This window comes from Ostrinia furnacalis, unplaced genomic scaffold, assembly GCF_004193835.3.
Source record: "Ostrinia furnacalis isolate ACB-3 unplaced genomic scaffold, ASM419383v2 OfSCF4221, whole genome shotgun sequence".
Lineage (NCBI taxonomy): Eukaryota > Metazoa > Arthropoda > Insecta > Lepidoptera > Crambidae > Ostrinia > Ostrinia furnacalis.
This window is the reverse complement of record NW_021134460.1, coordinates 212,168-225,486: the sequence shown is the minus strand read 5'-3', so window position 1 is coordinate 225,486 and position 13,319 is coordinate 212,168. Positions and strand designations below refer to the sequence as shown.

The 13,319-nt window shown below is 38.6% G+C and overlaps 4 protein-coding genes across 4 annotated transcripts; 1 reads left to right on the top strand and 3 right to left on the bottom strand.

The window, feature by feature from the left end:
• Positions 1–472: 472 nt before the first annotated feature.
• On the bottom strand, positions 473–4,056 carry LOC114359064 (uncharacterized). The gene is made up of 4 exons (XM_028313314.1): positions 3,378–4,056; positions 2,837–3,119; positions 1,557–2,173; positions 473–999 (listed from the first exon to the last, which is right to left on the bottom strand). The coding sequence occupies exons 1-4, from the start codon at positions 3,534–3,536 to the stop codon at positions 817–819; spliced, it is 1,242 nt and encodes a 413-aa protein (XP_028169115.1). The 5' UTR covers positions 3,537–4,056; the 3' UTR covers positions 473–816.
• Positions 4,057–6,434: 2,378 nt separating this feature from the next.
• Positions 6,435–7,074, bottom strand: Pfdn6 (prefoldin 6). The gene has a single exon (XM_028313313.1). The coding sequence runs from the start codon at positions 6,924–6,926 to the stop codon at positions 6,552–6,554; it is 375 nt and encodes a 124-aa protein (XP_028169114.1). The 5' UTR covers positions 6,927–7,074; the 3' UTR covers positions 6,435–6,551.
• A 307-nt stretch (positions 7,075–7,381) lies between these two features.
• Positions 7,382–8,472, top strand: LOC114359059 (ADP-ribosylation factor-like protein 6-interacting protein 4). The gene is made up of 3 exons (XM_028313303.1): positions 7,382–7,733; positions 7,812–7,917; positions 8,110–8,472. The coding sequence occupies exons 1-3, from the start codon at positions 7,466–7,468 to the stop codon at positions 8,240–8,242; spliced, it is 507 nt and encodes a 168-aa protein (XP_028169104.1). The 5' UTR covers positions 7,382–7,465; the 3' UTR covers positions 8,243–8,472.
• A 158-nt stretch (positions 8,473–8,630) lies between these two features.
• Positions 8,631–10,719, bottom strand: LOC114359058 (thioredoxin domain-containing protein 5 homolog). Its single transcript, XM_028313302.1, has 8 exons — positions 10,424–10,719; positions 10,199–10,335; positions 9,988–10,106; positions 9,771–9,914; positions 9,517–9,672; positions 9,251–9,441; positions 9,018–9,144; positions 8,631–8,940 (listed from the first exon to the last, which is right to left on the bottom strand). The coding sequence occupies exons 1-8, from the start codon at positions 10,591–10,593 to the stop codon at positions 8,740–8,742; spliced, it is 1,245 nt and encodes a 414-aa protein (XP_028169103.1). The 5' UTR covers positions 10,594–10,719; the 3' UTR covers positions 8,631–8,739.
• Between the last annotated feature and the right edge of the window lie 2,600 nt (positions 10,720–13,319).

Here is a 13,319-nt window from a genome sequence, read left to right as displayed (position 1 = left end):
AACAATACATCATCCTCTAATTATGTCCTCTAATCCAAATCTGTGACATCATCGATGGAACGATTATTATTCGATTATAGTCGGGAGAAGTTGTCTTTGTTTTTGGTCATGGTCATGGCCACTGATTATACCGAAATATTTTTTCTATTCGAAAATTACTTTGAGATTTTCTTCCTATAGCTGTTTAGCATTATTTAATCTTTCTTTCCGTTGCTATGTGGAGAAAATCACATGTATTTTATCATTTCTTTGTGTTGCCCAACCTAGGCATCGAATCCACCGACAATCGCGCTATCGCATCACGGTAACTTTGCTATGAAGAGAACTTTCCGCGCTCAGTCACGTGGTTAGTAGTCAAGTAGACTTGAATTGGGTATGTGGAAACTTTGTGTTCTACAAGGTAGTACCAGTAGACCCAGTAGTACAGGTAGTATGGTGGGTTTACCTATTAAATAAAATTAAGTCATTTATGTCTTTGATAATTTAATATTTATTTAAATAATAGTCAATAGACCGCAATGAATCTCTAGCCTTTGATACGATGAGCAATATACCTACGTTAGGTACACACACGCACAAATGCACTATGTAATACCGTAAATTCAGTCTTTGATTAGGCATCTCACCGCCACCAGACACGGAGGAGGCGTCTCCTTCGACGAATCCAATCGTTGTTAATAAAGACGAATAAATAACACACGGCTAACGTATTTGTGCTTTAAACATTCGGAAACTAAATACACTACATCGTTACCGGACTGCAAGTCATACAATGATAATCGGCGATCGTAAATTCGGCACGCGCTTGGCACACGTTCACACAGAACCGTCCGTGTCCGGTTTGAGAGCGAGCACGCCCTGCGCGTGCAGGTCGCGCACGGCCTCCAGCAGGCGGGCCTCCGCGCGCGGCTCGCCCAGCGCCACGTCCACGCTGCCGGCGCACAGCAGCAGCGCCCGCAGCGCCGCGCGCGCCCAGTCCGGCCGCAGCCCGCGCCGCACCTGCGCGTAAAGATGTGTCGTTATGGTTTTTTCAAATAACTAAACGCGACGGTTTTCGAATCACGAATAACGTTTTCAAAACTAGTTTTTTTTAAACGAAGTTATTTCCACAACTCAGAAGCAAGCGTGATAATTATAACGTTTAACGTTAGGTGTTTGGTTAGCTACAAGGCATTTAGGAACTTATGACACGCACTCGTTTCGTTGCGATCCTTATTAATTGGACACCATACATTACTAGCTTTACTCCTTTAGGTTACAAAAATATGTTTAAGAATCGTCAATGTACGACGTTGTCCTCAAATATGTCATAACGAAGCGGGAAACACGTTATTTTTTATGTCAACCAAACATCTACCTTATGTTGTTTGCTTAAGAGTGAATTCAGTTTAGCTTTAGACCGTTGTGGAAACAATCGTGTTGATTAACGAAGAGATTCTAACGTTGTATGACGTTAATAAAAAAACTAGTTTAGGCGTTTCTGGATAACGAGTGATCACTGGTCAGGCTGATCACTCGTTTGATAACCCGTGATAACGAATAACGCCCATTGCTACCTGCGCGCCCGCCGCCGCCGCGCCCAGCCGCGCGCACTCCCGCTCCAGCCGCTCCCCGTACTCCTCCACCAGCGCGTCCCCCGCCGCGCGCCGCAGCTCCGGCGTCAGCGACGACAGCAGCAGCAGCGCCACGTCGTCCATCGGCCGCCCCAGCGACACCATCTGCCAGTCCAGGGCGATGCACTCGGTCACCCCCTCCCTTTCCCGGAACAGGAGATTTCCGCTCCAGAAATCCGCATGAGCCAGCGGCGCCGGTTCCGCCGGCCTCAGGAGTGTGCCGAGCAGGGAAGGAGCTCGCGCCACTAGCGCGGACACGGCCGCCGCTTCCTCGACGCAGTCGGTTCGTTCTCTTAGAAACGCTTCGAGCTGGGGCAGCCCTCTTCTCACGAGACGTAGGTACCCGGCGGCCGCTCTCTCGCATGGGAATAAGAAGTCGAACCTTTGGTCTAAAGGTCCCTCTCTCTCACGCAGTGCGAGAGACAAAGCGTGCAATCGAGCTGCAGCGTGTAACGCTGCTCTGGCTCTCTCTTCCGTCAGACCCTCGGCAAAGTCTGCAGATTCAAAACCGAGTGAAGTTACGTCTTCCAAAACAAGCTCACTGTCACCTCCGATTTCATCTGAAAACACAAATATAACTTGAAGAAAATGTAATTTTGTAATTTACAATTTTATTTAAAGTTACTTGTAACTAAGTAGCTGATTATCACGACGTATAATCTCGATGAACAGTGATCAGTTGAACGATTTACCTACATATTCCAAAAATCGGGTCAAGCGCTTTTGGAATTAGAACACCTATCGTCAGCAGTCTGCAGCTCACTAGAGGGAAGGAGGTGAGTGTCCTATTATAAAGACATAAGTGGTGCACGATGCAGGCAAGCAAGATGATTAATACAATGCACTTTTCAACGTACCTATACCTACTTGTAGGTATTAGGTACTAAGTAGGTCATAATAGCTATCATAGTCATAGTAAGTAGCACCTATTTAGCTACTTCTATGACCTTGCGGGTTGTGTAAAAATACATTTTAGTGTTTATTGCGCTACTTATACCTACGCTGCAACAGTGTAAAAATTTCTTACATAGGAATAGGACTAAATTTGAACGCAATTTTTTTGTCGCGTAAACTCCCGTGTATGAATAGAAAGACTCGTGAGTTCATTCACAAAGACATTAACTTCTGTGTGATGACCTGGGAATCTAGATCATTAGCATATCATCTAGATAATATTAAACATACACTTATATTTTACCAATGCTATTGATGAGAAAACTAACCTGGTAACCTAGCCTTTATGCATTTGGGGATGGGCAGTCCAGCACCAGGGCCCAACGCTTCATCAGCTATTTTATTCAAGGCGGGGGCCAGTTCTGTATAAAAGAGGATCTCTCTGGTATCAAACTGGGCTTCAGCCACGAAGAGTCTGCCGAAGGGGTCTCTCGGCGGCAGTTTGACGACCAGGGGCAGAGCTCGGTGCTCGCCGCCGCTCTCGTAGGCGACCGTGACGGCTAGCACCCTGCTGAGCGCCCCGGCCACGCCAGCACGTGATTCCACATTGACCTGTAAAAAATAACAGAAACATAATAAAGACGGTGACGCGGACTTTTCCGAAGTATGAAAAAGAGCGGTTTCTCTATATCTTCTTAAAAATAGTTTTTCAATACTACATATTANCATTATTATCCATATTATAACGAAATACATAACTACTTATTTAACTAATTATATCTTCCAAGATTGTAGATAAAAGATAAATGAGTAATATGTTCTCGGCTCTGAGAAACGCTCAATTGCACCAATTAATTAACAAATTAGAACCTCATTAGCGCCGACCACGCCCGCGCCGAGCAGCAGCTCGCGCGCCCACTCCTCGGTGAGCGCGGCGTCAGCGTCGGGCTCCGGCACCGGCTCGCAGTCCGAGTCCTCGCTGCTCGGCGCCTCCGACACCGCCGTGCTGTCCGGCCCCCCCGCCTGCATCGTGCGCACTGAACTCACGCCCGACCGAAAGCAAACAATTACAACGCACACATCTTAAAAACACACCAAAATTAATACGATTTCACTCTCATCTCTCGAGTTTATTCAACGCAACATCAGTTCGGTGGAGTGATGTAGCGTTACTGGGGCTCCGGGAGCGAACTCGCGCATGCGCGGTCCTCCCTCAATTATTCATCGGGCTCCCGTGACGTCTCGCTCGGCGCTCAATCACTAACCAATGAGACATCGCACTTAGCAACATAGGATGGCGCATCATTTAGTACCTACCTAGGCTAGGTAGGTAGATGAATACCAGGATGAGTTATTTCAGTTCTACAGTCTTCCATCATTTATGATTTTGGAATAATATTAAATCTCACCACACTGGCTTCTCAGAAATAAATACCTACACGATTTGGCAAAGGCCTCAGGTCACGACAGCAGACGGTAGACAGGAAACCTTTTTATTCACTAACCTATGTAGGTACATACTTACCTTACCTACCACCTGTAATACTTACACACCATAGGATTCATTCACACCTATCGTCGTAACTGGAAGCGCATTATGTAGGTATGCAGCTATGCAGTTAGTTACTCGAGCATGCATGCATGACTCGGAATAGTTATACAGTAACTGAATTATTTGTGTACTTAAATAGATTTTTTTATACAAATATCTACTTTACCTCTTTTAGAGATGACTAATATCACAGATGAGACACTAACTGAAGACGGACGATGACTTTATTACTCAGCAAATACTTACGTCGCGGTATGGTGATGATGGTGACCTCGTGTGAATAAATCACGATTTAAAAATCTTGCGCAAAAGTACGTCTTCTTTTAACATCAAGCAGTATTATTTTCAATAGCTTTCATCTAGGACTAGCTTTTGCCCGCGGCTTCGCGAGTCGGTTGCGTGAAATATTGGTCTAGTCTTAAAATAAATTTCCTCTCTTTCAAAAACTGGAATAAAAACTATCTCTTGTTTTTTTCTTGACATATTATATCCAAAGCCTTCTTCATGAATCACTCTAGTGCTACACAACTATGGGTGTGCTACAGGGATCAATATTGAGACCTTTTCTATTCCTTATTTTTATATTAATAATGGCCTTCCTTACAATAGTTCCATATGATATTGTTATTTGCTGATGACCACATCTTTAATTTTGAAAATTGGTACAGGTAAAGAAAATTATGACGGCAAAAATGACACTCTTTCACAGGTTTACACTGATATCTCTTAATGAACCTATGAAAAGCATAAGTTTCATAACATTCCTGATTCCTGGGAATCACTTTAGATTCACGTCATCAGTGGGGTCCTCATATGGTGATGTCTCTGGGAGCTTTTGTGCTACTGCAGTAATTCTTTCACCAATGGTTCTATTTTTGATAGGTCTATCAAAAAGTTAACATCATGCCTGTTATTACTTTGTTGTCTAATTAAAGAGGGAAATAGCTAGGCACTTTCGGTTTCTTAATAGTCCTCTAGGTTTTNGGTTTACAGCTGACTCTCTGCTTTATATTAACAATTATTCGTAAACATTTTTTTTGACTTATAAACAGGTCTTTAGCATCACAACTGTGACCCCACAAGATGATGCCATAGCGCAGCCACGCGTACGCGTAGGCATAGTATGCAGTGAGGGCGGATTCTTTTGATGAGTTTGTTTTTAGGACACCTAGAGCATAAATAAATTGGGATATTTTGGATTTAACTATTTCGACATGGTTTTTCCAATTTAGGTGGGTTACCGAATTATTTGTGTACTTAAATAGTTTTTTTTATACAAATATCTACTTTACCTCTTTTAGATATGACTAATACCTATCATAGGTGAGACCCTAATATTAACTGAAGACGGACGATGACTTTATTACTCAGCAAATACTTACGACGCGGTATGGTATGGTGATGATGGTGACCTCGTGTGAATAAATCACGATTTAAAAATCTTGCACAAAAGTACGTCATCTTTTAACATCAAGCAGTATTATTTTCAATAACTTTCATCTAGGACTAGCTTTTGCTCGCGGCTTCGCGTGTCGGTTGCGTGAAATATTGGTCTAGTCTTAAAATAAATTTCCTCTCTTTCAAAAACTGGAATATAAACTATCTCTTGTTTTCTTCTTGACATATTATATCCAAAGCCTTCTTCATGAATCACTCTAGTGCTACACAACTATGGGTGTGCTACAGGGATCAATATTGAGACCTTTTCTATTCCTTATTTTTATATTAAAATGGCCTTCCTTACAATAGATCCATGTAATATTGTTATTTGCTGATGACCACATCTCTAATTTTGAAAATTGATACAGGTAAAGAAAATTATGACGACAAATGACACTCTTTCACAGGTTTACAAGATCTTACCTAGGCAGGTATTAATGAACCTTTGAAAAGCATAAGTTTCATAACATTCCTGATTCCAGGAAATCACGTTAGATTCATGTCAGTGGGGTCCTCATAATATGGTGATATCTCTGGGAGCTTTTATGCTACTGCAGTAATTCTTTCACCAATGTTTATATTTTTAAGAGTCTACCTAAAAGTTAGCCTGTTATTACTTTGTTGTCTAATTAAAGAGGGAAATAGTTAGGTACTCTTTCGGTTTCTTAATAGTCCTCTAGGTTCTGCCCATTTGAATTTTGGTTTGCCACAGAAAGACTATTAAGATTAAGACTTTGGCTAAGTTCTTATCACATCTCCTAGTTTGATAACTCAAGAAAAGTATATTGACTGTAGGTGAATATATTGATAATGAAGCAAGATGTGACTATTGAAACTAATTTATTAATAAAGAAACAGCATAATACTTATAGTAAAAATGACCTAGTCTAGCTAATGACTTACATAATTATCTTGGAGAAAATAAAACATTTATATTAGCTTTTATAAGCAAAACACTTTAATTAGTTAAATACTATGATATATTCGTTAGAAAACATATTTTTCATAAAGCATTAGAATAAGTAGCGTTTGTGTAATCTTCCTGGTTCAGATTATGCCTTAATTTTTAACTTTCCGAGATCATTTCTAAGCTTATTGAGGTTCTCTTGTAATGCCTCCTGTTTGTTTTCTAATGCAGAAATGTGATCATCTGTTCTCTTTACTTCCTTGTTGATGTACTCCATACGCTTTGAAACATTTTGTTTGGCTTCTTCCAAGTCTTGTTTCACCAAAACAGGTCCGATTAGTTTATACACTTCAGCATCCTTCTTCAGCAATAACAGCTCTTCTTTTACGGCTTTATTTTCATTCAACTGGCTATCTAGTTGCTGTTTCTGGGCAACGGCCTTATGATACTCTTTTTGGACGCCATTGAAAATCTCTAGCTCCTTTTGCAATTTCTTTTGTATTTCTTCAGTCATTGTCATGTAATTTTTGATTACTATTAAATTAATTCAAATTAATCACCAAAATTCGTAGTGTAAATCGGCAAAATACATACAGATAATTCAATGACGATCAATTTTTAGGTTAGAAAATTAATCCGTATGTGCTGTCACTATGACAGAAGAAGCACAGATAATAAAAAAAGCATGAAGAGCGAGCACAGATATGGATGAGCGAGCTAAGGTTGGTTTTCATTAGATTCTCATAGAAGCTTATAGAAAGAAATCATCAATGCTTCATGCCTTAGACGTTCTCTACTCGGTGCTTCTACTTATCTCCATATAGACAAAATAACGACTTCTCTCTTTATAAGGTCAACTGAGTACGTGAAAAAAATTATTGTTTTTCGGTTCAATTAAAAAAAATGTTTAGTCAAAGTGACGTTTTGTTGTGTCAATATTGTCAATAACAGCTGATTGTTTGGGTTTGGTACTTCCTGACAAGTTACTCTATGCTTCCTGATTAGCGATTTGTTTGAATTAGATTGATTTAAACCACCTTTATTTTCTTTTGTGATAAAATGGATAAAAAGAAATCGAAACGAAGAAGATCATCTTCAGAAGATAGCACTAGTTCCAGCAGCTCCGACTCATCGCGTGAGAAGAAGAAGTTAAGAAAACTGAAAAAGAAATTGAAGAAGGAACAAAAAAAGACCGAGAGAGCGTTAAAAAAGAAATTAAAGGAGGAAAAAAGAAAGCTAAAGAAGAAGAAAAGCAGTAGCGACAGAGGCAGTCGCGACGAGGGTGACGACATCAAAAAAGATGACAAGTCAGCCGACATACCACTTGGCAAGTGTTTAGCTAAAAGTGACAAAAAAATTGTTTCAAGATTAACATTTGTTTGCTAACCATATGACTTATTTACAGAATTAATGGAGAAGTCCAAAGCCATGGCACCAATGACAAAAGAAGAGTGGGAAAAGAGACAGAGTGTTATAAGAAGAGTTCTAGATGAAGAAAGTGGAAGATACAGGTTATCCTATTATTCTTTTTTCCAAATTGACTTTGTTAGCATTATAAAGTTTAGAGATAATGTTTATAGTTTAATTTTACCCATGCCTTTTGTGAATTTAGTAAAAAAAAGTACTGCCTAAGTTATTAATTGGTCTTATTTATAATCTCAACTTTGTTTAATCCGTGCCTCTCAGTTGTCTCTTGCTTCCAGGTTAATAAAAGGTGATGGTGAAGTGTTAGAAGAAATAGTGTCCCGAGATCGCCACAAGCAGATTAACAGACAGGCCACGCTGGCTGACGGAGCCTTTTTCCAATCCCAAACTATTGAAAAGAAATTTAAGTGAAAGGGATTTAGCTTGTAATTTGAATATGTTGAGCATATTAACTTGTTTGATTGTCAGACACATTTGTTACTAATGTTACCTCAGTATGTGCACTTATTCTAGTTAGTCAAGCATGTTGTACCAATTGAGAGTAGAGATAGGTTGCTATATTTTTATAAACCTAAGTGTCATAGGTCTGTTTTGCAACCAACCCATTGAAACACTGAGAATAAATATTTATTAGATTATTATTTACCTTTGAATTCATAGCTCTCTAACATAATTGATAAAATTGCTTTTTTGTAAAAGCTTCAAGCTGCAGTGAGTATTATGGCTTAGCTTTGTACACACAGTTGTATGAAACAGGTATGATCATAATAGTAAAAGACCAAAACTCATTTCNATTTCTTATTAATATCTTCAACAGGGTTACTCTCACTTGCAGGATAGAAAGGATAAAATAATAAACATACAAATTATTTTTAATAATTTATTATTTGACTAGGTACCTACTTATTCTACAGCTCATCTTTGGTATTTTTTGTGTCCTCATTTTGATTGCTGTTATCATCACTGTGTGCTACCTCCTCTATAATGTCACTTGACTCCTTCAGATGTTCCTTGACCAGGGAAATCAGACTTTCCAGTGGTCTACCACCGTGTTCAACATTAACAATCTTTTTGTGTTTGTAGAGTACCAATGTTGGTAGTCCATTTATCTAAAATTAAACGATTTAATTAAACAAATAAACCTCATTTGAGCAAAGTTTGTATGTTTCAATGGATAAAAAGTTACCTTTTCAACATCACATATTTGCTTCGACCTTACACAATCTATATCAGCTATAAGTACACGACTTTCATTTTGGAAATTCTCACCGAGCTTCAACCATAGTGGACCCATTTGCATGCAATGAGCACACCTGAAATCAAAGTTCAATATGTATAAGCAGGTAAAATACTGTTTTCTTTTTATCTGTTTATGATTCCCCACTCTCTTGACTTATTAAAGACTAAAAACTTTCTTACCATGGAGCGAAATAGTTGATAAATACCAAATCCTTTTCCAAGAATGTTTCAAATGTTTCCTCTGTTATTCTTGCAACTGGTAAAACCTTCTTTTTCTTCATAAACTTTTCTGGGTCATGGTTTTCTTCAAGCAACATTTTCTCAACAAAAGCCTTAAGTTCATCTAAGGTTGTTCCTTCTGCTACACCCATCTTAAAAAAGAAATTATAGGCAGTAAGTACATTATTACAAATGGGTAACTTTGGGTACTACTCTGTATAACTTACAATTCTTCCATTAACAATCCATAAAAGATATGGATATAGTTTGATATCAAAGTTTTTGCAGGTCATCTGGCTTTCCATGCAGTTCACTTTTCCTATCTGTATGTATTCATTGTGGGTATACTGCACTGCCAATTCTGCCCACACAGGAGCTAGTTTCTGTAAATAAACATTTAATTGTAAGTATGCACTCATTTAAGAGAATAAAAACTCCCAACTAGCTAAGTTGCAGGTTAATATAGAATGACAATAACTACCTGAGACTCTTTGCACCAATGTGCATAAAACATTACAAAATGTTGACCTTCAGATATAAACTTCTCAATATTCTGATCATTGAGGTAGGCCACACCGCCATATATTTTTACATCATTATAAGCGTCTTTTACAGTCTCAGCTTTCTGGAATCAAAGTAAATTTGCCTTATAATGTGTTTAGAAAAAAAAATACAACTATAAATGTTTGCAAATTCACCTCAGTCTTAGTAGTAACCACTTCACTTAAAAACATCAATAATGAAGGCAAATCATGGGTCCCCTTATATTCTATTGAATCAAAGGAATTTTTATGGAAATATAATAAAGTTGGATATCCTGAAATAAAAGGTGATAGTGTGAAGTAGGTATTAATTAATGAAAATAAATAAGGTTACATAAAAAATATGTTTGCTATTAAAATAGTATACCTGTAATATCGTTTTCATGGCACAGTAAGCGATGTTCAGTGCAATCAACCTGCGCTATAGCAAATTTGGAATCTTTAGAATTCACTAATTTCCCAAGTTCTTGCCAAATTGGATGAAATCGAACGCAAGGCTGACACCTACAAAGAAAAAATGATACATTGCATTTACAATCATTGTGAAAATTTCAGTTTCAAGCTTACTACAAATTTACGCAGATATACCAACCAAGGTGCGAAGAACATGATAAAATTGCCATCCAATTCTTCTATACGTTCTTTAAAATTACTAGGGCTATAATTTAGTACAAATCCTTTTTCGGGGGCAACAAAATACGGTTGAAATATAAAAAATAGTAAAACTATTCTAAACATTTTCTCAATTAATTTTGAGATCATATCAACACTTTAATTATTATCAACGGTTTATTACTATACAAGTTGCTTTTGTAAAAAAACGATTAAGTATGTATTATCGAATTAATTTAATTTTTATAACTTTTCGCTGTAGCTGTGGAAGAAAGTGAAAAAAGATGAAATGTCATTGTCAATAATGTCACCGCTTATCAATTTGACAACTTTTTTTTTCAACAATGACTGACCGGAGCGGAGATTTGATTTATATAAGATTGAGGTTGCGCGTCATCTTACAAACAACATTATGGGCCAAGGCCAAGCGTTTTCATTAAATTTCAAAGCGGAGCGGAGACGCGCTGTGGCTAGAGATGGGTAGTGGGTAAAAACCCATTTCACCCGATTGGGTTAAAACTGGGTGATTTGGGTAAAAACCCGGTTTTTACCCATTACCACCCATTCTGGTGGGTGAAAACAAAAATAGCGTTTTTTTAAAGTGAGAAGTGGTATTTGTTGCTAAGGGGGCGTTCTAGTGCTACGTAATGCAATCTGGGGGGAGAGGAGATCTTGAAAAACGTTACAATGCGTTACAGTGGCGGAAGGGCGGTTCGATTTCAAGTTTTTAAGCAGAAATACTTTGTAGTTGGTGTTGTTATTTGTAACTTTATACCGTAATGTCATCAAAGAGAGAGTTTGGCATCTTTGGCACCCCNTCACCGCCATAGAGAAAAGTAATACATAGGTCACCGCCACAGATATGGATTAGAGTAGATACAGCAAGTTGATCGTCAAAGCGTGCCATTCCGATATGTCCAAATGGACATACATGGTCGAGTGATGTTCATGTAATCCGATTACAACAATCGGTTACGATGATTTTACGAGGACAGTAGTACGAACACGGTAGAAAGAAGAAATTATTTACGGATTGAGAATTATAATAAATAGCACAAGTAACAAATAATTAATTAGAATAAAGTAGCAGTAGAAGAAGTATAAAGTAGCATTGTTTTTAATTAGTGATGGGCCGACTATGGTCTTTGCCGACTAACCGACTAGCCGACTAATCGGTTTTCAAATTGCCGATTAGTCGGCCGACTAATCGGCAATGCCGATCATTCTAGTACCTTCTTGTCCGAAGAATAATATCTAGATTTCTCAAAGAAATAAGTAATCTAGCTTTCTTAAGGGAATTTATAACTTCTTGAGAAATAAAATTTCTTTAATATGAGAAAAAATAAAAAGCAACATCACAATCACCTACCAAGTACCTAAGGTAGATGTCATAATTTTCGTCGGTGGAGGGGTCAGGGGAGGTGACAATATGATCGCCTCCTGCTGTCAAAATATATGGGAAAAATTAATTGATACAATGGCGTGATAACTGCTTATCGCAGCGCGCATCCTAGGCCCACTGATTCCTTTCCACCCTCCACGGTGATGGTCAGCGAGCTGAGGGCGTGGGGGTACCCCCGCCTGCATTGCACTGACTACCACCACCGTTTGATAGGCAAGGCCCGCCATACAGGTGGGCAATTGCCGGGACGGACTGCGATAGTTGATGGCTTTGTCCGGATTCACATAGTTCTTCACACTAAGACGATCGACGGATCTCAGGGGTTATTTATGTGGGTATTCCTCATCCTTCCGATGAGAGGAGCCCCACATAATCTACCACTACACAGGGTAGGTATGCAATTCCATGCATATTTTACCCAAAAAAGTGTCATAATTTTTATATGGACAAATTGCATAAACTTTACACAATATGTATCACCACAATGTCATTGTAATGATTTCCTGGTATTTTTATCTAATATTAACTTTTATGAATTTAGACTGATTTCCAAAATTGTAAATCAGGTTAAACCACTTTTTGAGTCAAAAGTGGTTTAGATAAACGCCCTTGGTCTACCTCATAATCATCTTGGTGATTATGAGTTTTATTTCATTAACATATTTAATTTTGTAATGCGCCGATTATAATCGGCATATTTTGCCGAATAGTCGTCACTAGTCGGCCGACTACAAATGATGCCGAATAGTCGGCTTTCCCGACTAGTCGGCCCATCTCTATTTTTAATACATATCCTGCGATGTACTCTTAAGAGTTAAAACCATGGTCCCTGTATGTGGTGCACTCATACCGATCCCAAGGAACCGTACTTACTCATAACAATAAGACACACACTGATGCATGTATTCATGCACTTGACAAATGTATGTCTTGAAACGCTGGTAGGGTAAAAAAAATAACGAGATTTGACGATTTGTAAGAATTAATTTATTTTAAAAAGGAAAATAAAGATGTTTTTGGTTTTGTATTCAACAAATTATCAGTTTTATAGTAATTAATTAATTTTCGAATCGAGTCACACGATATCATTCGATGACTATGCAAATGCAGTACGATGATACGATTACTTTTAATCACTAAAATTCGCTAAAATGACACTAATGACGTTTAAAAAGTGGCACGCTCGGCTTCATACAAGTTTTGACACGGACNAAGAAGAAGAAGAAGTTTTGACACATGCTGCATCTATCCATATCTGTGGTCACCGCTTATCAATTTGACAACTTTTTTTTTCAGCAATGACTGACCGGACCGGAGATTTGATAAATAAGATTGAGGTTGCGCGTCATCTTACAAACAACATTATGCGTTTTCATTTCAAAGCGGAGCGGAGACGCGCTGTGGCTTACCGTAGCGGCTGCGCAGCGCTGTCTCATCTGTGGCGCGGCGGACATATTGGTGGTATTGGTTTAAT